This window comes from Cyprinus carpio, chromosome A24 (assembly GCF_018340385.1).
Source record: "Cyprinus carpio isolate SPL01 chromosome A24, ASM1834038v1, whole genome shotgun sequence".
Taxonomy (NCBI): domain Eukaryota; kingdom Metazoa; phylum Chordata; class Actinopteri; order Cypriniformes; family Cyprinidae; genus Cyprinus; species Cyprinus carpio.
This window is the reverse complement of record NC_056595.1, coordinates 18,171,184-18,198,697: the sequence shown is the minus strand read 5'-3', so window position 1 is coordinate 18,198,697 and position 27,514 is coordinate 18,171,184. Positions and strand designations below refer to the sequence as shown.

Sequence of the window (27,514 nt, the reverse complement as noted above, 5' to 3'; positions counted from 1 at the left end):
GAGGCTGCCAACTGAGATCTGATGCAGCAACTGACCTTTACCGATGCCTCATGGAGAACCAAATTATCAAACTGGAATTCAGGAAGTGGAAGGAAAAAATACTATATTTGCAAGATTAATGACCCACAACAAAAGAGTGGAATGAAACCGTCTGGGTGGAAATGAAGGCCAGCCTGTGCGCCTGAGTGCGTCTGGTTATTTTTGCATGCCGGTAAAGACTTGTAAAGTGCTGACAGAAAGTACGCAGGTCAGCAGTAGCATGATCTGTAATTCAGTTTGGATGGTGACTGGGGTTATGCAGCGATTATGGTGACTGGATAGGAATAGCGAGTCGCCACTGCCCGAATCGATCAGCAAGGGTGGGTATAAAAAGGACACATACCTGCAGCACACGGCTCATCCACTGGAAGCTGTCCTCCTCTGTGGAGTCCGGCCGCTGCTCGGCTACAACCACAATTCTCTCGTCATGCAGGACCGTCACGGAAAATACAGCTATCCTGAAGATAGAGATACAGAATGGAGATTCAGACCCTGAAAATTCAGCTCCGGACCAACCCATAAAACATCTCAAAGCACAACCTGCTTATGTAAGTAACCAGGATATAAATTAATTGCACATTATAATAATAAAAAAAAAAATAAAAACTAAACAATTGTTACAAGTTAATAATTACATCTATTAATTTTAACAACTAATAATTAAACATAATAATTATTAATTAGAAATAAAAATAATCAACAAACACAATAATAAAAAAACATATTTTATAAAAAATATATTTTTTTAAAGATTAACAAGATTACAAAAAAATTAAATATAACATTGTAACACTAAATTATAATTAATTATAATAATTACATTTATTGGAAATATTTGAAGCAATATTTAAAGTCAATTATTTTGTGGAATCATTCAAATAAATGAAAATGTGCTACAGTGTTATTTTAGTATCATAGATTGATTATTATTGTTTTTGCATTAGATTTTTTTTTACTGTTATAAAATCATTTTAAGTTATAATTTAATTAAATTTAGTTATTTTTAAAGATTTAGTAATTTTGTTATGCTTTTGTCATTTTCATTAGGTTTTTTTGTCTATATAATATTTTTTGAAGTTATAATTTATTTAATTTTAGTTATTTTAGTACTTCAATTTAAACTAAACGAAAAAGAGAAATGTTGCCTTGGAAACTAGTGTGTAAAGGTGTAAGAAAACTGGTAAACAAACCCGAGGTAATTTCACAGAAGCAACTAAAACAGAACAACTCATAACACAACACACAGGGCACACGCTCTCACTCCTGCCGCCTCAGGAGGTGCTGAATCCATTTAATTTGCACTCTGCATGTCCACAGCAAACAAGCTCGTGCTATTTATATCACCTATTCTTTGATGACGAAGAAGAATACGCTATGTTTGTTTGGTTGTTTTTGTTGTGTTCTCACCTGCCCCTGTACACAAACTTCATGGGCTCCACTGCCAGCGCTGTTGCGACGATATCGTCAGCATTGTGTCTCCGTCCACTCACCACCATCAGCCCATCCATCTTTCCAGAGACAAACACCAGCCCACCCGGGCCTATGAAGCCCAGCAGCCCTGTCCGAGTGAAGGGGTACTCGCTGATAGGAGCCCCAGAACTGCTCGTGGGGAAAACCTGACAGCAAAAACAAAAGCCAAACTTTTAGATAAAACTATCCATTTGTAAATGTAAAACTGTATAAAAATGTGGAAATTATCTCTAGATTGGTTGAATTGTTTAATTTTAAAATGAGATTAAACTAATAGAATTATTGTAGCTCAACAGATTTACAATGTTAATGACAGAAATCTAGAAAAGTTACCTAAAAATACCCAAGATTTGCTGTACGCCACTTGCCTAGATGATTTGGCATTATCATAATTTTGCTACCAAACAATTACTGTCTGAACATTTTTTGACAGCTAAATAGTTTTGGAGAATTAATACTTTTGTGTCATTTAGTCATATTTATGGCAGTCTATTTCCACCTCTGTGAGGAAAAAGTACTTCTCACAATTGTGACTTTTTATATCTCACAACTGTGAATCCATATCCGACAACTGCGACAATTGCAACTTAATCTCTAATAACTGCAACTTTGTTTCTTATAATTGCAACAAATGCAACTTCGTATCTCACAATTGCGATGTTTTATCACAAAATTGCTACTTCATATCTCACAAGTCGCAATTGCAACTTAATATCTCAAAATTGCGACTTTATTTCTCATTGAAATAAACAATTGCAACTGTTTCTCATAACTGTTCAATTTTATCCCACAAATGCAACTTGCGGTCTTACAATTGCAGATTCATATCTCATAGTATGACTTTATAGCTCACATTTCTGATTTAATTTTTTGTTAATTTCTTAAACTTCATCTCACAATCACCTGTTTTACTTTTTTTTTTTACTTTAGGTGAAACCAGCCTTCAGATATCAAGCTCTGTGTGAACTGGCCTTGAGAAAATTCCCTATTCATTATTTCAGAGCAATTTAAAAAACAAGCCAAGGAAAAGACTTTGATTGGAGCACTTTAGCATCTGTTCGAGCAGAGGTCTGGGGATTCTGGGTAGGAGAATCCGCCTAACTACAGCCAAATCGATCTCGCTCTGATAGGACACAAACCCAAAGGTGTTTTTTGTCATGCCCGAAAGCCCATAATATGACATTCCCGTGGCGATGGAACACACACACAGCTCTCCGATCTCATCTGTTCGGCACAGCTGAGGAACTCCCTCTGGTTTGACCACACACATCAGAGCTGCACATACACAACATCAATAAACACATTACGCACTTTATGAAGCAATAAATACAGCACGCAGAGAGAGGCCTACACATCACACAATGCTCTGCTTTGATGGTTTTAACACTAAATGTACAAGAGTATGTACAAAGCCACATTTTAGACTTTCTCAGAACCATTCATGCATGTACATATGTGCACCTCCTGGCATCACGGTGCCCACATCCTGTACTGTGAGTACGGAGAGACGCTCCTCTGAGTCCACTCTGATGACACCGTAGCTCAGACCCTGCATAGACAGCACTCCTCGACCCGGTGGCTGGTTACTGTCATCCGTAGGCCTAAAATGTGAAATAAAATGCCAGATTAGAGCAATATATTGAATTATTATTTAACAGTGACTCTAATGCTATGTAAACCTGAATAAGAAGTAGATTAGTCCAACTAGTTCTGATGAAGAAGTTATTGATTGGTTCAACTAGTTCTGATGGACAGCATTAAGCCCCACCCACACATAATTTCCTCTAAAAGACACCCGTTTAAGGCTAACAGAGATGTCTGGCAAGGTACAGCAGGCTTCATTTGAGCAAAATACATAAAACAGGGTGTGCCGATGAAGTATGCTGGAAATAATAGCTGTGTTCCAAAACTAGCCTGCACACTGCATAGGGAGCTGCCTTTGTGAAACTCACAGTTGGTTCCAACAGCATTTGACTGACCATTTTATTTTTATGTTTAGCAGTATATAATATATAATAAAACTATATTTATAGTTGACCATTCCTGCACATACTGGGTGATTGCACAATGTAAACATTTGTTTTTGTTTTCCTAAAAATTAGGTATCTTAAAGGGTGGCATAATGTTTATTTCTAACAGCCTTCGTGTCGGGTGTATACAAACTGCTAGACACTTTAAAATGCTGTCTAAGTAGGCAGCTCATAAAGTTTTGGAACAGAGCAGAAGTGCAAAAAATGTTGGACCATCTAGAGCTGAAGAGCTTACGAGGAAGGAAATTATTGCCAGAGCGAGAAATATTCTGTGAACCACATACTGTAGGCCAAAGCAAATGTGTGTGAAGGGTGAAAAATTAGGTTACGTTTAGTTTGCATGGTAAATCCACAAATGACGATGACATCACTTTTTTTTTTTTGACAGAAACAGCAGAATTATGTATCGTCAGTCGCCTTTGAATCAACTTTTCCCCCCTGACTTCACTAGACAGTGATGTTTTCATCTATGGCACCAGGCTCTTTTATTAGCTTTCAATTAATTTCACTTTTTGTTCCAATTCATACAAGCTGTTCTCATCCTCAAATTTGTCGACAGAGAGAAGTTCTGTAAAAAAGTCCAGCGATGGAGTTAATCCTGTGGAATGAAAACCATACGCTCTGTGTTCTGTCACAAGTTTGATTCGGTCACAAAGCAAAGATGTCAGGACTAGTCAAGGCTGTAATTATGGAGGCAGCCTAAAAAAACATTATTTTCTTGTAAATGGTTTTGGAAAAATGCATTGAAGTCATACACAGATTTCGGTAAAGCTCTCTCGATGAACCATCAACTTCAATCTGTCTGTCTGACCAACAGAAAAATGGTTTGTGTCCATATTTCTGTCATTTTTTCCCTTTTTGGGGGGTGGGGTGGGGGGGTTATGAAACTCGTAAAAAGAGGTACAGAAAGATCTACATGTTCTGAAAGGAAAAGTGAAAGTTTAAGAACATGAGCTGAAGTTTCAGGGTGATTGAATGGTCAATGTGTCAGCACTCCTCTCACCTCCTGATGGCCACGGTAAGGGCTTCAGCTGAGCTGGCACATGGACAGATGACCTCTGGCCGCAGACCTTTACTCTGGAAGACATTGAGGAATGCGTCACACGATGAGATGGACCCTGCAGAGAATGAGAGATAGAACATTATGTGTTATGTGACGCCTGTCTTATATGACATTTAAAACAGTTCTCACATTTAGACGCATTATAAAAAGTTAACTAAAAAAAATCCAGTTTAAAAAGGCCATATTTTTCAATACCACACTCAAAAAAAAAAAGAAAAAAATTTAAAAAATAAAAACAAAAACAAAATACATCATATTAATATTACAATTAAAGCACCAAAGAGTTTTTCAAATCCAGCCTATTTATATGACAATTAAATGTGCTGCGTTGTGATGTTGATTTTATTAAATTAAAAACTATTTTATTTAAAACTATCATTATTGTGATAAATACATAAATTCAAGAAATTAAAATTTTCATTGCCATTACAGTAATGAATTCTTTTTTTCTTTAAAATCAATACTAAATTCAACAAATACTACTACAAGCTTTAATTTAAATGATTATATGAATTATCCATTGCATTAATGAGATTTATCATATGAATTATCCATTGCATTAATGAGATTTATCAGTAAGCTACTGGAAAATAAAATATTATATATTTGCTTCAAACTACATATATTTTCACATTTTTTCTTCTCAAAATTTTTTTACTTTTTTTCTTTTGTTCTGAAAATTGAGTTTTTGTGAGATTCACCCAAATGTTCTTGGACTAGAAAGAGATCCTTGCATTATAAATGTTCAGCTACACAGCACATCAATCTCTTCATCTCAAAAGACCGAGAAAAATCCTGTTTCCCCTCATATAACCCCTTAAAACAGTTTTGCTTCCTGAATATTCCATCAGAAACACATTCACTGTATCTTTCTGGCATTTACATTGGCATTTAGATGAAATAGGTGGCAGAAGGAATGCTTTGTCCTTCAATGTGTCCATTTGTGTATTATGTATCTGTATACGTAAGCAAATAGCTTCTAGGCATCATCTATCCTGACTCATCTCTGATGTGAGTTACAGTGTAATCCCAGAGGCCATATCTGAGTGTATGCATTTATATTACACACTTATGAATGATGCTTTTAGCTTGTTTGCAGGGTTGCTGGGTGTGTAAAGAGCTGCTTAACCATCTGCTTGTTTCCTGTCAGAGGAATATTTTAAGAAACACAGGTGTGAGAGGAAAGGGGAAGATGGAAGGGAAAGGAAGAGTTAAAACACTAGCTGAACTCACATGGGTTGGATCCGTCAGCCACCACCAGCATGCGCAGGGAGCTCAGGTTGATGTCTCTCTGATCTCGGTGAGCGACCAGAGCCCAGTGCATATCCCTGGACTTGACACAAGCTACTTTAGCTACACACAAACACACAGAACCAGAAATATCATAAGAACGGCCATAATGGACACATACAAAATCAATATCAAATGACACTGTCATTTACACATGACGAATTCATGAAACACGAGCAGAATTTCTGAGTAAATCTTTCATGAAGCTATCATGATGTAAGGGGTCCCATGAGGATTTACTAATGATTTATACAGAAATGTGTCCTGTTTATGTTTCATGAAAACTGAACAGAAAGTCTATTCACATCAAGTTCAAATTTTTGGCACAAAAAAGATTTATTTAAGGTTTGTTTCAAAACGAAACAATGTATACATGAATTTCTTCACATCAAGTTGAAAATATGCTACATATTTTTTGCATATAATTTAGTTTCATGACATTTAGTGACTGACTGACAGACCTTTGTATTGACACACTTTCTGGATCCAGGACAGAGGGTTGACTTTCATCAGCGAGTACGGGATGCTGATTACATGCATCATGTTCATGACACTCTAGGGAAACGGGAAGTGACATATTAACACCCTGAATGTGAAATCTTATGTTCACATAATTTTTTTTTTCAGAAGCATGACTTACAGTTAGAATGCCGTGCCACAAACCCACATCCTTTTTAAAATCCAATACATTCACTATGATTTCAGCTGAAAGACAAAGAGAAGACAGATTTACTACATGATTGTCTGAGAAGGGAGAATAAAGGACAATGGACTGACCTAGAGGTATAATGTGGTGGTGTGTGTGTGTGTGTGTGTGTGTGTTGGATTCACCCTCTGTGTATCCACAAGACTGCGTTAGGGCCTGGCAGTGTGTAAGAAGTGCAATCCGTGTCACCGTCACACCCAAAACACTCCCATCTTTACAGGTCTTATACTGGAAATCAATAAACACAAGGGTGTCATCAGTGTTGATCATTAACCCAAATATTAACGCATCAAATCCCTTAACAAACACGCTTTGACTGGCCGTTAACACACTACTGTAAAGATACATGTCAAAATTACTGGTGATGTCCAGGTCATATTTAAACTTAAAATAAAAATGAGAAATAATATTTTGCATAAAGAAATAAGGATTACTTTTTGGATTATTAAATAGTTTGACATTTTACCAACAATTTCCATTTTCATAATGCTTCCAGACATTTCACTTTTGAGGTCTTTATTCTCATTCGATTGTCATTATTCTTATACATTATTAAATTACAGTAGTAAAATGTTTGAAATCATCAAAAACAACATAAATTACAACAAACACAACAAACACAACCACTAAATCCATTTCACTGTTAATTATATTATATATCTCATTATAATCTATATTATATAATAAAAATGAGCTTTTTGCTTTCCATTAATGGTAATATGGTTGAAAATGTATATTTGATAATTGGGGGGAATGTTCTTTATCATTTTTTTTACATTACCAATATACAAATTAGCTTTTTTGCTTTCCAGTAATGGTAATATGGTTGAAAATGTGCTTTATAATATAATATTTCTTATTACTTTTAATAATAATACTTTTTTTTCATACTCAATTAAAAATGAGCTTTTATGAGCTTTATAGCAATGAGAATGAGATTTGAGAGGAAAATGAGCATTATGTTATGAAGATAAATGTTAACAATGCCAATGGTCCTAAAAAGGGCTTTATTTTCTTTTTACACAGATACACAGAATATAAATTCTTATTTTTTTCTTTTGCTTTTAGGAGTGATATATTTTCTTCTGGACATGTTCTTCATGCTGTACAGAAAAGGCATACAGTAGAATGGAAAGCAAACATCGGCCCAACACTGGACATCTGACACCTGCCCACTTTGCACAGACTCTCAGATTTCTGGGATCTGGTGAGGAACATTGAGACAGCTCATTCAAAACTGGTTCAATAACATGAGACCAGCCCCACTCCATCAACCAGCATCTCCTACAAGAGTCCCGATTCACAATTAAACAAACATTAATCATTTATCATCCATTATCCAGTGACTCTCTAATGGAGGCAGCTGTGCCCGGCATGCTGATAGGAAATATTGATTTCTGGGGCTCGAGACATAGAATATCTACCAATCAGATATCATAAAACAATTAAAGTGGCTGGTGGGGTGCAGCATATGGAAAAACAATCCTAGACTGATGGATTCCAGTTGGGCAGCATCTTTGCATGTACGGCCAGCAAAATGATTTGAATAACCTGTTATTTCCAAAACGGACATAATTCCATGGGTTAGCTTACCTCTATGTAGGCGGTGTCATTATTTGCATCTTTTATGTGAGGGAACCAATCACGTGGCGGCTTGGACAGGTGTTTGGATTCCGTGACAAACCATAGCAGCTTTGGCCATCCTGATGAGTGGGTGGGACCCAACAGAGAGAAAACATGAATATTTATACCATTCTATTAATATTCATGCAGCTTAATGAGTCAACCATGAATATCATTATCATTATTAGTGGTGATTATCATTCAAAAGAATGATAGTGAGTGATTAGGGTGACTGGCTAAATGATGGCTATGCGTCGGGATTGGAGTAAGTCTGTCTTTTCTCCGTCTCGGGCTAAAACAACAACATCACACTCAACTAACCAATAAATACAACAATAACACACTCACTACCCCTACATCTTCCAATAAAACCCAAAAAATCTCTTACTGCTACCAAGATGGAAAAAAAAATTCGTTTTAGATAGCATCACACACATGATACGGCCCATCATGCTCCTGATTTTTGCTCGCTGCCCCTCACAGACTCGCACTATTTTAGTAATATTTTAAAATTAAATTTATTCCTGTGATGCAAAAGCTGAATTTTCAGTTTCATTACTCTCAGTGCGACGTGAACCTTCAGAAATCATTTGCAATTTGCTGATTTGGAAATCAACAAATATTTCTTATTATTATCAACGTTGAAAACAGTTGTGCTGCTTAATATTTTTGTGAAAAGAAACAATTCCTTGATGAATAGAATGTTTAAAGAAGTATTTATTTGAAACAGAAATCTTTTGTAACATCATAAATGTCTTTTTTGATCAATTTAATGTATCCTTGGTGAATAAAAGCATTAATTTCTTATAAAAAAAAAAAAAAAAAATTCCCGATCCCAAAGTTTTAAACCTTAGTGTACAAAGACTCTAATCTGAATGGCTGCTAAATGGGATGTTACAACAACACAAACTGTGATAGTCTCTTCCTATCTGAGTGAGCGGTTCTTTATTCTAGACTTTATTCTGAAAATCACAAGTCTGTCTACGTGACACTATACATCACTTATATGAAGTTGTGTATAAAGGGACTGACCTTTGAACTGTGGTATTTCACCAGTGGGTCCTTTCGGAAGGCCTTTGTGGCAGGCATCACTGGTCAGAGCTACAGTAACCCCACAACTGCCCAGGAGAAAGCCGATCTGTTGACTTCCTGCATCCTAGTACACACACACACACATACACAGAAATAAGCTAAGACCAGCTAACATCCATCATCAGTACAGCAGCAAAATACACTGCAGGGGAGGTGACGCCTACTTATTTCAGACAGCAAAGAAATTATACTGCAGTGTGCTTGAATATCTCTTTTATTTTTGATGGAGGAGTTTTAAAATCACCTCCACCTGACAAATGTCCATGTCACTTTTTTTTACATAATAAAATATCAAAAAGATACAAAAAATACCTTTTTAAAAAATACCTACATTTTTGGACATGACCTTACAAAATGCACTGTGACTATGGTGATACCATGGTACAGGTCTGTTATCAGATACAAACACTATGGTACTTTGAAATATACAGTGGTAATTAAACTTAAACTATGGTAAAACCCAGAGTACCCTTAAAAAGTACCACAGCACTACCAAGTTTTTTGTTAACATAATACTACCATTGCTTTTTGGATGCATTTGGAGCATGATTCAGGATTATGTTTTCAGTACCAACATATATATTAAAGTACCATGGTCTGGTTCTATGGTAATATTTTAAGTATCTTAAAGTATCATGTAAATACCATTCAGTTTCATATTACCATGTTTTCTACACATGTAGCATGGTACTGTCATGATATTCTACAAAGTACCTATAAATACCATGCAAATACCATGTGAATATGGTAATGATATAATCTCACTGCACCACGGTTCTTGCACAGTACTTTTCAGTAAGACTTATGCTGTGTGTGCTATAAGTCAAAAATGCAGAAAAACACACAGCTACTTTTGCACTGGACAGAAGTTTATTGGTTTCCAAAGTGCAATGCATGCAGAGGAAGCCAGAGAGTGTTCTGCCAGTTTCCAGGTCCTTTTCCTGGAATTTTTGGAAAGACGAGGGATCAGACTGACTCTTGCCAAAGCTGCTCTCCTCCTTTACTTCAACCACTAAAATTCAAACATACGTATCTGAGGCATTACTTCAGCCTCAAGGGGTCCACGCTGATACATTCACCCTGACATTCCGAAAAAGATAACGGATCTCAAAAATAGACAGCAGACCAGAGAGCCTATAATAGTGTCTCTACATTATTTACAAGGCCAAGTTTCCAGAAGGCCTTTGTAACACTTTACCATTAAACATGAATAATATATAAATATTAATATTTTGCACTGTAAAGACTGTCAGGTTGGCACTCAACAATGTGAGTCCATGCTGAAAAGAAGGATTGTGGGTAGGCATCATGGTGTCAAAAATGGAGACGTGAAGGCTTGAAAACGTGACAGTCATTCATGGTTGTATATTTAGAGTCTCACCTTTCGGGTAAGTGGCACTTCGATGGGTACAGGCACCACCTCTGCCAGCAGGCAGCCATAAAAGGCGACCATAAAGGCAGCAGGATCGTTGTTGGGGAACACAAGAGCCACCTGCTCATGAAGTGATAAGAGAGGAAAGGTGTCAGATTTCAAACACAAGCGAATCCTAATCTGACAGGGACATGCTTTAAAACCCAGGCATGCAGCAGGAAACGCCACTCTGTCATTAAAAAAAATTTATGGGTTCAAAACAAGTTATGCTCTATGTTCAGCATTTTCAGCATGCTGGCGATTACCACAATCATTTTGACTCATCCCTCAGAATGTAAAAACATACAAAATTGCACATACTGCATTGAAGTCTATGGGGCAAAGCATTCCGAAGTTTTGTGTCATTTTGTTGATACAAGTGCTTTAATTAATTCTTTCATTAAAAAATGTTATTTGATAAATAAAACAAACCAAAACTCAATTCATAACCAAAAAAAAAAGTTTTCTCAGTGGTAATCGACAGCATGTAGAGGTTAACTAGTATTGAACGTTCCTCTAATGAAGTGCTATACTGAGGCGGTCTGGTAAGAAGTTCCGTCACACTCACCCGGTCTCCTGGTCGGACCATAGGTTCCTGCTTGGTGCCCAGTTTGTGGAGGATGTTGTACGCTACTTTGATGCTCCGAGACCAAAGCTTGCCTGTGCAAGAGAAGTACATGCTAAATAACTGTACTTAAGGGCTCAGTTCACCAAAAGTACCCTGCAGTTATCAAATCTCATTTGTGTCTTAGTGCATTCAAATATCATAAAAAGTTTGGGGGGCGGAAAGATTTTTTTTCAAAGGTTTTTGAAAGACATCTCTTTTGCTCATCAAGGCAGAATTTATTTGACCAAAAATAGAGCAAAAACTTTTTTTATTATTATTAAAATTATTCAAATATCAACAGTTTTCTATTTTAATATATTTTACAATGTCATTTATTCCTGTGATGGCTAAACTGAATTTTCAGCATCATTACTCCAGTCTTCAGTGTCAAGTGATCCTTTATCATTCTAATATGCGATTTGGTGCACAAGAAACATTTCTTCTTATTATCAATGTTGAAAACAGTTGTGCTGCTTAATAATTTACAGAATCTATGATGAACTGATTCATTCAAAAGTACACATATTACATCATAACATTATAAATACCTTGAATACTTGCTGAAAAAAAGTATTCATTCATCAAAAAAAAAAAAAACTGACTGCAAACGTTTTGAATGGTAGTGTAAGTTGCACCAAGTTTGACGTGAATACGAAATGCTATTGGTTGCTGTGTCTCAAAGCCAAACCAAAGATCTGCCAGTTTGAATATGTGGAAGTACAAATGAGATTTGAGACAGAGAGGAAGATTTTCAGTGAATAATTAATTCAGCTCCCTTTTGTTCCTCACACAAAGCTATCATGACTTCAGAAGACTTTAATATAGGCATGAGTCTCTAGAAAACTCTAAGACACTCTACATTTAGAAAACTGTAAGTAGGAAAAAGTGAACAGATTCCACAGAATGAAAGGCAAGCGAAGGACAAACATGGATTGGGACCAAATGACCAAATTACTTCTTAAGCATCTGGATGAGTCACACACAGGGCGTTTCAGCAGTTTATATCCTCTGTCCTGCTGAATTTTTGACCTGCCGTTATCAGGATTTAACTCATGGCTAAGAAACCCCACTGAAAGCCAAACAGTGCCCGAGAAAACTTTCTGTGGAAAGTTAATTACTCGTTTGATTTAGGCAAGGGTTTTAATGAGCTGAGGAGGGTGATAGACTCTGGTGGGTTCTGGGGAGGGGTTTGTATGTTATACAAACAGCCGTAGCCATTCATTTTCTGGCTCACACTGTAAACCGAGGCAGTGGAGGTTGTCTGTTGGTCGGAGCTTTGAGCGTCTTGATGAGTCAACTGTATGTGTGTGTGTAAAGATGAAGAAATCATTAAGCTCAGGTGGCTTGATGATCATTTTCAATTTTTAGAAAAAAGAAAAGAGGGAATAACAATCCATTACAGACACACACACACACTGCAATCCCTTCCTCACACTCTCACCCATGATGTGCTGCTGGCAGGATCCTCATTGAGTAAAATCAGCTGAGAGTCTCACTCACACACACACACACACACACACACACTACACAAAACAAGCCCTTTAATGATCTCCCTCTCATGACTGAGCATAAATAAACAAGGAGAAAAGGTTAATTCTTTTAGCATAAGATGAACAAGTTATCAGTATATTTGGTGGCCCCAAAAAATATTTAAAAACACACTTAAAAACACCAACACATTAATACAAAATATTTAAACAAGTGGCATCTGCAAACAAATTAAGCTTTTCTCAACCCAACTTCACTTTTAATTTGAAACTTCCTTTTTTGAAATGTTTGTGAAATTAAATAAAATCTCATGTATGTATGTATTTCATGTATGAAGTATGATTTCAGTGTCCAAATAGTTTTCATCTTAATGTTAAAGGGGTCATATGACGTGATTTCAAATTTTCCTTTCTCTTTGGAGTGTTACAACTCTTGGTGAATAAAGAAGATCTGTAAAGTTGCAAAGACTAAAGTCTCAAATCCAAACAGATATTCTTTATAAAAGTTGAGACTCGTCCACGCCCCCCTGAAACGGCTCGTTCTAACATGCCCCAACATATCTACGTCACGATGTGGGAAGATTTGCATAACACCGCCCAGATGTTCACGCAAAGAAAGGCGGCGTATCTTTTATTCTAGTTATAGTATTGTTGTTGCCACCGTCGCCATGTCGTATAGACACGGTGTATTTCACTGTGAAAGTGAAACTACTTTGTCTGGCCTTCCAAAAGAGGACGATATCCGATAGCCTGCGGCTCACTCTAGGCCTCCGGCCTCTGCTCACTCAAGGCCACGGTGTGTGACGTTGTTTCGTTGAGAAAGCGAAACTACTTTGTTTTTGCCTTCCAAAGGAAAACACGACTAGAAATTATATCACGTTTATAATGGGTTTTATGCTTTGGTCTCGCCGCTCCGGCCGGAAAAGGCATCACAATATGTTAAGAGGCGTAACATTTCCGTCTCATGCTTGAGGCATTCGGCCAATCACAACGCACTGGATAGCTGGCCAATCACAGCACAACTCGAGAGATGAGCCTTGTGAAAATCAGTATGTGGAAAATAATAATAATAATAATGTGTTTTTTTAACCTTAAACCGCATAAACACTAAACATTACACCAAATACACAATATAATGTTCTTGTTAGCAACATCATATGACCCCTTCAAACAATATTTTATATTATTTGAAACTGGATTACTGTCCTTTTGTGAAATTTTTGACTTGTGAAGTTTATTTTAAACAAACACATGCTACTTGGTTTGAAAATAAATAAATTATACATATCTACAATATAATAATAAAACAAAATAAAATATAGTAATATAATAATAAAATGCTAAAAATAAGACATTCATAAATTAAGCATGATACTCCACCCCAAAATGAAAATTTTGTTATTAATCACGTACCCCCATGTTGTTCCAAAACCGTAAAGCTTTGTTCGTCTTCGGAACACAATTTAAGATATTTTTAATGAAAACTGGGAGGCTTGTGACTGTCCCATAGACTGCCAAATAAATAATGTCAAGGTCCAGAAAAGTATGAAAAGTATCATCAGAATAGTCCACCTGCCATCAACAATTTGTCTCCTCTGTGTCACTCCAAATCAGCGTAGCGCCATTTTGGTGAATCTGAGCTGTACGCAGGCAGCATACACTCTTCTGTGTCAGCCGCCACACAGGATGAGCTGTTTTCTTTCAAATCAAATCGTAAATATACGTAGAAAACTTATCCTTGTGGCATGGCTGACACAGAAGAGCGTACGCTGCCTAAATTATTCGCCAAAATGGCACAACACTGATGTGGAGTCACACAGAGGAGACAAATTGCTGAATAAAGTTGTTATTTTTGTTTTATTCAAGTACAAAAAGTATTGTCGTCGCTTCATAACATTATTGTTGAACCACTGATGGCAGATGGACTATTCTGACAATGCTTTTCATACATTTCTGGACCTTGACCTTACTTTTCTGGATCCACGATTTAAGATATTTTGGATGAAAACAGGGAGGCTTGTGACTGTCCCATAGACTGCCAAGTAAAATACACAGTGTATTTTATGTCTATGGGACAGTCACAAGTCTCCCTGTTTTCATCCAAAATATCTTAAATTGTGTTCCGAAGACAAACGAAGCTTTTACGGGCTTGGAACCACATGGGGGTAAGTGATTAATGACAACATTTTCATTTTGGGGTGGAGTATCCCTTTACGTGTCCAAATTTTTTTTGGGGGGGGCGGGGTCACTATATCAGACTACGTGGTGTGTATTAATATTTTTATTAATAGTTTGACGTATGAGGGAGAAAATATATTATTCTGTTCCTGTATGGTTGCATGTGGATGTTGGTCATTATATGTTTGGCTGTAGTTAAATATGGTTATTTTACCGTAAGTAAGGACATAGAGGGGTTTGCCATTGGTGTCCATGGTGGTCAGGCAGGGTGCTTTGGGTGAGATGGTCCCCCAGCGTTGCAGTGCAGCTTCTAAAGATGGTGGCCAATTAGTGACCACTCCCAGTGGTTCCCCTCGAATGGCGACCATCTGAGCGCCCTCTGGCCGTGGCTGGTTGGGGTCGGGCTGCTGGACTGAAGACAGAAGAGGCAAAACATGGTCATTTACAGGGCAAAAAAAATCATCCGTATAGCTGTTTTTGATTAATTTTTGAATCACTGGTTCATTTGAATCATCACTCATCACTGCTGTTTTTGTGGTTAAGACATATTTAATTAAATTCTGATTCAATTCAATGCTGACCACTTAGTTGATTCAATTGACTGATCGATTCAACCAAATCATTCAAAAGAACCGATTCAAAAGAATGGTTTGTTTGCAAATCAGGTATTGTGTATGTCTGTATGTGTTTGTTTATAAGAATAACTCTGAAAAGCTCCAAAAAAGTCATGCTGAGACAAACACTCACCTTCTAGGAGCTCTTCAAAATCATCAACAAAAAACTCTCGAAGTGGAGGTCGCCTGGGCTGCTTTAACGTGTTTACAAGTTGCTGGATTTTAGCGGAAACACGACTGCTAACTGGGACTCCTAAGGAAGACACACACATGTTAATGCACAACAACACACACAAACAAGGAAAAAACAAATATTATCATTCAAACATGAATAAAATTTCCTGAACAAGCCTATAAATACACACACACAAGGCTGTCTGGGTTTAAAGGACTGGCCATAAACAGATTAGATGGATGGCTGAATGTGCACAATGAAGATGTTCAACTCCCCGCTGTTGTGTTTTCTTCTGTATGCAACACCTCAATTTTCATCTTACCCTAAACAAATCAATTTTACAAACATTATTGATTAATGACTCTGACAGACACAGTCAAATGCGGCCTTCAGAGGCGTCCCCAAGAGTCCTCAATGTCCTCAATCACAGCTTCATAACAGAGGATCCATCAGAGCAGATTTCACAGACTGTCTATCATCTCCAGGGCTTAAATTTAAATTCAATTTACAACTACATCAACCATTACAACACCATATATTAATTTGATAACATACATGGATTAAATAACTAGTGTTGCTTTTGTATTATTTACATACTATTATAGAATTATTGAATTAGTGTCTATTTTTATATTTCAGTTTTTTTATTTAATTTTAGTTTTTAATAATTTTGTTGTATGCTTTTAAAATTTCGATTAGTTTTTACCTTTTTCCTTAAATATTTCTTTTCAGCTTTAATTTATTATTATTATTTTCAGTTTTAGTTTTAGTCATTTTAGCACTTAAACTTATTTATTTCAGTTAGCTGCCAAATTGTAGTTTTTCTAGTTTTTTTAAGTGTTTCATTTAATATTTATATTTTATTTTATTCCATTATTATTATTATTATTATATTAATATAATACCTCAATGACAGAAAACAATTTACAGTTTGGAAGTTTTAGTTTTAGTTAACATATTAAAATATTCTGAACATTATAACAACACAAAATTTTAGGAGTACATACTGTAATGGATTACGTATCATGAACTAACAATGACCAATACTCTTGCAGCATTTACACCAGCTACTACCACTGTGTCCCTAACCCCAAGCTCCTGCAGGAGGACTATATGCAAGTTGTTCTGTATAAAACCATCTGCCAAAATAAATAAAGTTAGGGTGGAAGAGAAATGCTAGATGGGCTGTCAAAATGATTGAGGAAAATGGTTAATGTAAATCTTTCAAAGCTCATTGTAATTTTTGAAATGAAATTGTCATTAATGTCTCTAAAACATCATTTGTTTTCTTTCACACACACATTCTCATGCACTCACCATCTCCGGTCTCCATGAGTTTGGCGTTGCCATATTTGGGTGTGGTCCGGGGTACGGTGGACACCTGTGGCCTCTCCACCTGAACGGGATGTTCGGAGGTGTAGGTGGTGACGTCTGGAGGGGCTGAGTGATTTTCTGAATTTGGGAAGATGAGGAGGAATCACAATGCAGAATGAGAAACTCCAGCTTAAGCTGTTTGGAGTATGGAAAACGGGTGTATAACTGGTCCAAATGGGTTATTCACTGTGTAATATATACTAACCAAAAAATTACCAACTTGAACCAGCAATAAACCAGTTAGAAAGTTGATTGTTGCAGCTGATGACCAACTTGGACCAGCTTCAAACCAGCTATCATGATCCAAAAATTTACATCTGGTCCAAGTTGAGAGCATAACCAACTTGACCAACCAATGACCAAACTGAACCACCTATAAACCAACTGGTAACTGGTTTGTTACAGCTAATGACCAACTTGGACCAGCTTTAAACCAGCTATCTTGTTACAAAAATGTATAGCTATTTCAGGTTGGTCACTGGCTGATCAATCTATATTAGACGGAGCATAACCAACTTGACCAACCTGAACCATCTATAAACCTAAAGGGTAACTGGTTTGTTGCATTTAGTTGCAGGCTGACCAATCTATATTAAACAGCAAATAACCAGCCAATTCGAGTTGGCCATTGACCAGCCAATGACCAACTTGAACAACCTACAATATACCCTACTAATGACCAGCTTGGATAATGTTTGAACCAGACTTTCTAGCAGGATTTCAGTCCTACCTGGCTTTGATACAGAGCACCAGACAAACTTGTTTACGATTAAAAGCAAGAGGGTGGGAGGCAGACAGAAAGTGATTTTGAAGAAAACATGCACATGTCTCTGAGAAAGAGACAGATGGAACACAAGAGACACAGAGGAGAGCTTTTTCATCCTTTCCTTAAACAACATGTAATATAAGTCTCTGGTGTCTCCAGAATGTGTCTGTGAAGTTTCAGCTCAAAATACCCCACAGATCATTTATTATATCATTGTGAAAATGCCTATTTTGAGTGGAAGCAGAAACACACGGTTTTTCATGCCTGTCTCTTGAAATGCAAATGAGCTGCTGCTTCCCGCCCCCTTTTCCTGAATAGAGCTGCACCATTACAGCTCGTACCTACTAAAAACATCTGTTTTGGTTCGGATTAACATGTTAATTGTGCTGAAATCATGCGTTTTATTACCATATTAGTTTAAACTTTTTCTGAGTGCACATATCCGAAGCACACGGACCGAAAACGGCTGTCACAGCATGTGAGTATTAAACTAAGTTCTCCTTCATACATGAGTTTACGTTATAAACACACAAGTTACAAAAACAGTTGGTTATGTCTGTGAAGGTGAAACAGCTGGGAAATAAACTGCATGTTTATTTTAGATCTGTGTGACAGCAGCAATATACAGTAAATCAATAAATCCACTGCTCTGTTGTCTCCTCTGAGGCTGGGACTCTAAATAGTGTTCTGTGCTCGTCTGTGCAGCAAAAGACAGAACATTTAGTATGTTTTGCACAAACTTTCACCATGGCATTAGAATTGGTACACCGTTGTCGCTTGCGGAATCAAATGATGACGCCTTGGGTGGAAACTTACAGATTAAGGGGAGGTAATATTATAATGAGATCCCTTTGCAACATCACTAGGGGAGCGAAATCAGACGCGCTCATTTTTTCAGATGCTTGCAGAAAAAGGCTTACCAAAACAAAGTTACTGGGTTAATCTCTTTCACCTTTCCTTGGTTGGTAGATGCACCGGGGACCTGATTATAGCACGTAAAACCTGGAAATTTTCATGATATGTCACCTTTAATTACACTCCCTTTTACTTCCAGTCGGTGAGTCCGCTGGGCTTCTCTCTCGCCGTTCACCATCCTCTTCTGATCATAAATTCTCAGCTGTCTGTGGCCTCTTTCTCATTCCTCTCAGCTCGCTTCTGAAATGTCTCTTTCACATTCAGTGCCCTTGGCCAACACATATAACCAATATGATAATCCTACAGTTTGTAAATAAATGTCAATTACCTTTTTTGTATGATTTCAACCAGCAGAAGTCAGTGAGTGAGCCTTTCACTAAAAGCTCATAAAGTGTCACAAGTTTCCTTCCATAATATCCAGTACTCCAATCGAGCCATTCAGAGAGAAATAACTGTCCGTGCAATTTCGACACAGAGAATGAGGAGAATGCCAATGAGGCAACGCTATTATTCCTTCACCATAAAACACCCAAAATGGCCTTAACAGTAATATCCACTGTGATCAAGGACAACACAGTCCAAGGCTTTTAGCTTAGCTTTAGTTCGGCATAGATGGTTTTCAATGTAATAAAGTTTTACGCAGACCCTGAGTTTCTATCTGACTGATACATTAATATCATAACTAGATAGAGTGGTGTATTTCAATTCATTTCAGTAGAGAAACAGTTAATTTATAGCTCCATTTTTCACCATAAATCAGTTTGTTTCTGACTTCATAAATAAATATAGGTAATAATAATACCCTATAGTATTATCATGTATAAATATAAATTGAAGAATTTGTCATACACAGTGGGTATAGAAAAGAATCACCCTCTTTTAAAATAATCACATTTTGTTGCTTTGCAGCCTGAAATGAAGATGGACACAGTTTTTGTTTTATCCAGCTGTATTTACTCAGTGGAACTTATAATATCCAAGTGAAAGATATAACATCAACATATCAGAAAAAAATATATATATAAAAAAAAACGGAATCATAGAGTTAGAAAAAGGATCTCCACCTCCATCTCCAAGAATGTTTACATTCCAACATGACAATGACCCAAAGCACACAGCAAAACTGAGCACACAGTGGTTGAAGGTGAAAAAGGTAAATGTCCTTGCATGGCCCACTCAGAGCCCAGACTTAAAGCCCATTGAAAATCTGTGGAATGACTTAAAGACTGCAGTCCACAAACAGTCCCCATCAAATTTAACTGAACTTGAGCAGTTCTGCAAGAGTGGACAAACATTGCAAAGTCTAGATGTGCAAAGTTAGCAGAGACATATCCAAACAGACTAAAGGCTGCATTTAAAGCAAAAGGTGGTTCAACAAAATAATGACACAAGGAGGTGATCCTTTTTCCAACTCAGTTATTCTGTTTTTTTTTTCCTGACATGTTGGTGTTATATCTTTCACTTGGATGTTATAAGTTGTACTGAGCAAATACAACTGGATAAAACAAAAAAATGTGTCCATCTTAATTTCATGTTGCAAAACAACAAAATGTGATTATTTTAAAGGGGATTGATTCTTTTCTATATCCACTGTATCTGGGAGAGATAATTCAAGCTGTCACTAGTGGCGACAGAGTAAACGTGAGTGAGAGAGATGACTCCTGTTTAAAGGATCGTGCCAAGCACATAAGGAGACTGTGATAGAGAACATGACTAAGGAAGGGCACGACCCCTGGACCTGGCTTCCACCCACCATCAGCACTATTTCTACTCTCACTCATCTCTTGAAGGACTGACATGACTACCAGTGCAGCTTTTTTAGTGAACAATAAAACATAAAACATTACCAGTGCAGTCCTATTCTTAAACAAATGACTCTCATGAGCTCTTGCTTTTTTAGTGAATCAAAACATATAGTGTGACCGGTGCAGTTTGATTCATGAACAATTGACTCTTGAATCAATAACATACAGCATGACGCTGAGCCCGATTCCTGAAACAAATAACTCTTCTGTGCCATTTCTTTTAAAGAATAGTTCAAAAAGACAAGTTACTGGTCTGAAACCTGTAAAAATATGTAAAAAACATTAAAATTTAACCAAATGAATCCAAATCAAACCAAATCAGAATTAAATCAAGTTGCCATGAAAGCTTTGTGACTCGAAAATGGGAAACCGATCTCCAGGCCTTATCTCCTGTCTCCCTCCCTGCCTCATACTCGACCTTCCTGCCTTGTATTCCACCTCATCTCCTGCTTCATCACTGGCCTCCTTGCCTCGTCTCCTGCCTCTATCATCAGTGATGAGTGTACGAGAAAACAGCCAGCAGCAGCTAGAGCCCTTACGTAACAGACTGAAAATAACCCACATCCAAACTCTCTCCCTCTTTCACTCTCTCTCTCTTCACCCCACCCCCCTGCTCTTCAGTGACACGGACACTAATGTGCTGGAAAAGGAGTTTCCTCAAAGCCCAGAGGTGCTTGTAGGAGGACAAATAAAATGACGTCTTGTGTCACGTGAGGGAACCTGCTGGCAAATCTGCGTCACTGAGACAAGAAAACCCCAGACAAACACAACCCTTCTAGTCTGGAGGGATGGATGAGAAATATTAGTCAATTTTCAGTTATTATTAACATAAAATTGAAACAGTTTTGATTCAATTACTTTTTAAAAACATAGCCTATAAATAGCATATGAGAATTATATGAGCAATTTATCAAAATATCAATATACACAACCATTCAAAAGCTTTGTTTTTGAGAGAATTCTCTTATGCTCACCAAGGCAGAATTTATTTGAGCAAAAATAGAGTAAAGAACAGTAACATGCTGAAATATTTTTTGCAATTAAAATAAATATATTTCTATTTCAATATATTTTAAAATGTAGTTTATTTGTGTGATGGCAAAGCTGAATTTTCAGCATCATTACTCCAGTCTTCAGTGTCACATGATCCTTCAGAAATCATTCTAATATGCTGATCAAATCTTATTATTAGCAATGTTGAAAACGGTTCTGCTGCTTAATATTTTTGTGGAGCCCGTCATACATTTTTCCAGGATTCTTTGATGAATAAAATGTTTCTATTTCTTTTTTCTTTTTTTTTTTTTTTAAATAGAAATCTTTTGTAACATCAAATATATTTACTGTCACTTTTAATTAATTTAATGCATGCTTCTTTTTTTTAAGTAGTACTTTCTTAAAAAAATTAAAATTGACCCCAAACCTTTTAAGTGACGTGACATGACGTGACTTTTATATTAGTAGTCAATATTTGCCTGTGTTCCTGAAATATACACTGATAAAACAGTAAACATTTAAAATGTCAATGCAATTCACAACAGTTAAACAAATAATCATGCAAATTTAACAGATAAATACATAGATAGTGACAACACACTAACAGTTAAAGCAATAGTGCACACAAAAAACTATTCTGCCATTATTTACTCACCGGTATGTTGTTCCAAATCTGTATAACACTCATAGCATATAACATTTTGCAGAATGTCTAAGCTGCTCTTTTCTATACAATAAAAGTGAACGATGCCCACAAGTATGGTTTTTACTGGAAAAACAACTTAATATCAGTCTGTTTGTCACACAAATCAAATGGCTTCAGAAGTCTTGGAATATTGTGTATGATTTGAATTGACTCCTTTCATGATGATTGTATGGCGTCCCTTCACACCAAACACATTCAATAAAAACAGCAAAAACAATCACTAAAATTACTCATTTTGCAACTAAATGGAAGAAAGTAAGTCAAACTGGTTCATAAAGACATGAAGAGTAAATAATGACAGAATCTAAATTTTTTAGTGAACTATTCTTACAAAAAACACAAGGTCAGGGATGAACAATAACGATAAGCACAAAGAGACAACGAATGGACATCTAAAAGCAGACTGAAAGCCTGAAAACAGCATTTGACACTTTATAATTGAATAAAAAAAAACATACATATTTAGAAAAAACACAAGGTACACAGTCACTACTCACAGATAGACCAAATCTCGAATACGACAGCACAAACAGTGTCTCATAACTGTTGTCAGAAAGTTGGGCTCACTTATTCGTACATACACAGCATAACTGACGTTCAGACACATCAGGTCATAAAATTCACAGCACACAACTCCAAACACAAACACACCGAGGGCCCATTGTCCCCAAGACTCCAGAGAGAACTACACGGAGGACACAGAGATGTTCTAGATGATCGGATGATTGGGGGAAGTGTGTGTGCATTGGGGGGCGTATACTGACCCTCCGACTCCAAGGGTGGTGGCCAGAGAAGATCTGATCCGAACTCACAGGAGCGCCGCAGCGAGTTTCCGTTCTCTGCTATGCCGAGCATAGTTTTCCTCTTCAACGAGAGGTGAGCGATCGGCCCTGGATAGGGAAGGGAGGAAGGGGGAGAACCAGAACCTTAGAGCTGTCCACTTCCTCAATGACCACAGGCATGGATGGGCAGGAGGGACGGGGGCTGATGAGCTGAGCATGGACCCTGCCATGTTCCCAACAGAGTCCCGAGGACTCTGGATATCTTGCATGGAAGGGGAAGGGGGGAACGGAGGAGGTGGGAATGATTGAGCATTCCTAAAGGAGCACCCACACTGCCATGTTTCTCTCTACTGTACGAGACAAATACGGGAAAATGGGACAAAAGCAGCAACCTGGAAAGCACTTGCAGAACTTGTTCTTGGTCCAATGTGTTTTAAAAGGTCCCAAAAATACATTAACCATCCTTGCTGTGTTACTAAATATGCACTAACAATGTTCTGAGAGCTCCAAACACGACCAACTCTCTCGAGGTTGGTTGTCTGCTTTTAGATGGTGCCACAAGATTATCATGTGGGAGGACAAAAAGGAAGTGAGGGAGAGAATGAGAAGGATCTTTTACACGGTAACCACGAGTTCCAAGTTTGTTTCCAAGGTGGCAGAACGGAAGTGGCACTGAAAGCTTTTATGTGTCATTGACCAGTCAGAAGATTTTATGTGTCACTATTTTAGAACCAATCAAACTTCAATTAGTTTATGTTTTTAGTCACTTTCCGAGTTGATGTGCCGAAATCGCTCCCTGCTGCCCACACAACGTGAATGAGTAAAAGAATGTGTGATTTCAGACACAGCACATGTCTGCCCACCAATCACGTTTATTTCTATTCAAGGTTAGCTTCTTTACAGAGAAACAATTGTTATTTTGTTTCCTGATGAACAAAAACAGTTGTTGGTGGTCCACAGCTGGTCTTTTTAGATGGGTTTTAGGCACTTTTCAGCTGGTGAGACTAGCTAAACCAGCTAAAACCGGCTTGGCCAGTCTGGCAGACCAGCCAGATCAGATTAAAGGCCCGTTCACACCAAAAATGATAACTGTAATGATAACTATAACTCTGAAGATTTGATAATCATTCTATGAGAACAGGGCATTCCACATCACAACTATAACGATAACAACCCAGAAGAACAAGATGGCTGGAATCACTTTCAGAAAGATTTTTTTTTTTAGCAGATGAACAGATTGACAGCCAATAAGAATCCATCTGACTTTAAAGAGCTCAAGCATTTAAAGTGGGAGACGAGATTCAATATGCGCTTATAATAAACAGAATGTTACTGTCCATTAGTGAGAATGCTAATATAGTTATCATTATAGTTATCAGTTTTGATGTAAACGGCCTTAAAAAAAAAAGTAGTTTTTTTTAGCAGTATAGTTTAATTATCTATAACATATGAGCAACAATGAATATAATTTACAGTAACCACATCATTCTGAGATGTTTTCACTTACTAGCATTGAGCTAAAGCAGTAGCAGCGAACGTATGCCAGCTTTTGTATATGGAATAGTGCTGGTAAAATCGTAAAACTTTGCACCTATAGTGCACCGTGTAAAATGCCCTTAAGAAGAAACAAAATGTTGGAAGGAAAAGAGGATAGAGTGATTCGGAACACAGTTAATACAGGAAAGGGAAACTGAGGTAGAACCAAATCGCGAGGGGAAATAAAAAGGAATATGAAGGGAGAGAGGTAACAGGACAGTGTGAGAGAGATGAATTCCTTTCTTCAGACATTAAACTGCTCCACAGGGCACTCCTATGTAACATCATAGCTCTATTAAAACACCCGAGTTCATCACTTAGCCACAGTCTACAACTTTAAGGCCTCTGGATACAAAGAGTTTGTGAGGTTTTTGAAAATGAGATGTCTTTCTTTCTCTGGCCTCCGAGTGGAGGAGGGGAAAGTGGCAGTAAAACTCTTCCTCTTCCTGCTGTGTTCTCCGTTTACATTCACATTATTAAATGTGAATAAAAAATAAAAATACATAAAAATACATAAAAATAAATGTTAAATGTTTTTTAAATGTAATTTTTGTAATTATATAAAATAAAAAAATATATTTACAATTATTTATATTTTTATAATATCATGGCGATACAAATTATATCTCCATGAAAGCTATAAATTCAACACACTTTTGCTGGAAAACAAACGCTTAATGTGATTTATGATATGACAATTTAGGCATATATTTGGTAACACACAATGACATCAAAATGATTGTTTCGTCATCTGCCCATAAAAACTGGCATTGGACCATCCTTATTATTGAGCTGTTCATCTACCATAGTCTACGAACAAACATTACTGATTATTTACTGATTTTACAGTTAATAGGCTCAACTGACACAATTTCAGAGGAGATCAGTGGAGAATCGTGTTAATGATGGCTAGCATGGTTCAGCTACAGCACAGATATACGATAAGGAGCAAAAGAAGGTTCGGACAGCACACACAAGCAAGGAAGGCGGGGTTTAGAAGCATGGCAGGAAGTGGGAGAGTGACTGGCTGAGGGATATATGTGGAGGCGGAGCTTGGTGAGGGGCTGTTACCTGATTTGCCAACATGTGTTTGAGCCAGGACGTCAGCCAGGCGCCCGGCGGCTCCGCTGCCCCCACTCTGTGTCGAAGATGAGGAGGAGGAGGTGGTGGAACCCTGGTGGATGGCCCGGCTGATCCAGTGCTCCATGCTGACGCTGCCCTGGCTGGAGGTGGGGGTACCCTCGCCCTGGCCGCCCTCCTCCTCCGAGCCGGACGAGGTGTCTGTCAGGGGGGGCAGAGAGGAAAGGGGGGAGAGGCCTAGTGAGAGTCACTCAGACCCACTCAACACTCAGCCCAGAAGGTGGACAAGTGCGATTAAAGTCAACATGAAAAGGGATTTGCAACCCATTGGACGGATTTCAGAATAAACTAGAAAATTCCACAAGAAAACAAATGTGGGCTGAGTGGGATATAATTGTATCCATAAACAACTGTTAGGGTCACGAAAAGAATAAACAAATGAATACATTTAAATTAGAAAGAAATAAATGTAATAATTAATATAATTTTTTTAATATACATTTTTAGAAACAGAGTTTTGTTTTTCAGAAAGTAAAATATTTACATTTTTATAAAAATAAAAAAAACAATTTAAATGAAATACAGATACATTAATGTACATTTAAGTTTTTAAAATTATTTATAACTATTAAATGAAATTTTTTAAATTATTTATAATTCTTTCTTTTTTTTTCTTAGAATAATACATAATTCACACACTTTAGGAATTTTTGATTCATTCTGATGCATTCCTATCACAAATCATACTCAGAATTTCTAATAAATGACTTAATTAGATCTTGAAAAGTGGGTGTTCAACAATGAAGCCTTTTAGAAAAGCTGCTTCTCATACAAAATTAGCCTAAAACAATGCCCAAATAGTTATTTTTCCTGCCTACCCAGCCTAGATGATGTCAGTCCAAATGGAAAGTTGCTCAGGAGTGGAGCAAGACATTGAACACCATTGACTTCCAGAGACAGACACGTTATTCCAAGTTTCTTTTTTTGTGTGTTTTGCAGAAGAAATAAAATCTTTTAAGTCTTTAAAGATTTAGAACAACATGAGGGTGAATAAATGATTTGAATGATTTTTGGAGGGGCGAACTGTCCTTTTAAGGATGTACCGTAAAAAGAGTCCATTTATTTTCAATTTCATGTTGACTTTAAATGAATGATGATTTAGAATCAGGTGTGAAGCTCACCTGGGGGGGTGTAGGCATCCATAGAGGTCTGTACCACTAGAGATCGACGTTTGGACGGCATGGGAACGGCCATCTTCCTCTCCTTGTGTTTGGCTAGTGCTGCCTGAACTGCTTCTGTGTGGACGTCTGAGGAGGAAAAATGAAATGAAGGGAATCTGTATCAACTGGCCAATGACCTCCAAGCTGGTGTTTACAGTGACGTGGATGAGATGAGTCTCTCTGGCTGATGGTCGTGAGAGTGTGACGAGAGCCAAGCCACCACCTCCAGCCCTTCTGTGATCTTGCAATACTGACTCATCTCAGTGTGTGTGCGTGTGTGTGTGTGTGTGTGAGTGAGAGAGAGAGAGAGAGGCTGACTATATGGCTGACTGCAGGTTGTATCCACGGCCTCTAATATTCCAAGCTGTTATTTGGACTCTCTAATGAGATACAGAACAACATATTCCATCAACACACTGACTGTGTTTACACATCCAAGAATAATCCGATACAAATTTGCTCATATTCTGATTTAATTACTTCCCAAATGCAGTTAAAGGGAACGGAAACAGAATGAATATGCCTTGATTTATTCATAATATATGCGGATTA

General features: G+C 37.3%; 1 protein-coding gene across 2 annotated transcripts in view; it reads right to left on the bottom strand.

Moving 5' to 3' along the window:
* Window positions 1–27,514, bottom strand: part of LOC109089254 (disco-interacting protein 2 homolog C-like) — a 112,543-nt gene that overhangs the window by 20,717 nt on the left and 64,312 nt on the right. For both annotated transcript variants that reach the window (XM_042714506.1, XM_042714507.1), the window contains exons 4-22: window positions 26,924–27,049; window positions 25,734–25,943; window positions 23,109–23,234; window positions 17,103–17,237; window positions 15,744–15,863; window positions 15,211–15,408; window positions 11,293–11,384; window positions 10,695–10,805; window positions 9,254–9,377; window positions 8,192–8,301; window positions 6,724–6,826; window positions 6,533–6,597; window positions 6,354–6,447; window positions 5,836–5,955; window positions 4,543–4,657; window positions 2,971–3,110; window positions 2,650–2,784; window positions 1,447–1,657; window positions 383–497 (exon numbers count right to left, since the gene is read on the bottom strand). In XM_042714506.1, the coding sequence (XP_042570440.1) occupies window positions 383–497; window positions 1,447–1,657; window positions 2,650–2,784; window positions 2,971–3,110; window positions 4,543–4,657; window positions 5,836–5,955; window positions 6,354–6,447; window positions 6,533–6,597; window positions 6,724–6,826; window positions 8,192–8,301; window positions 9,254–9,377; window positions 10,695–10,805; window positions 11,293–11,384; window positions 15,211–15,408; window positions 15,744–15,863; window positions 17,103–17,237; window positions 23,109–23,234; window positions 25,734–25,943; window positions 26,924–27,049 (2,450 nt within the window). The remainder of the gene's footprint in view (window positions 1–382; window positions 498–1,446; window positions 1,658–2,649; window positions 2,785–2,970; window positions 3,111–4,542; window positions 4,658–5,835; window positions 5,956–6,353; window positions 6,448–6,532; window positions 6,598–6,723; window positions 6,827–8,191; window positions 8,302–9,253; window positions 9,378–10,694; window positions 10,806–11,292; window positions 11,385–15,210; window positions 15,409–15,743; window positions 15,864–17,102; window positions 17,238–23,108; window positions 23,235–25,733; window positions 25,944–26,923; window positions 27,050–27,514) is intronic.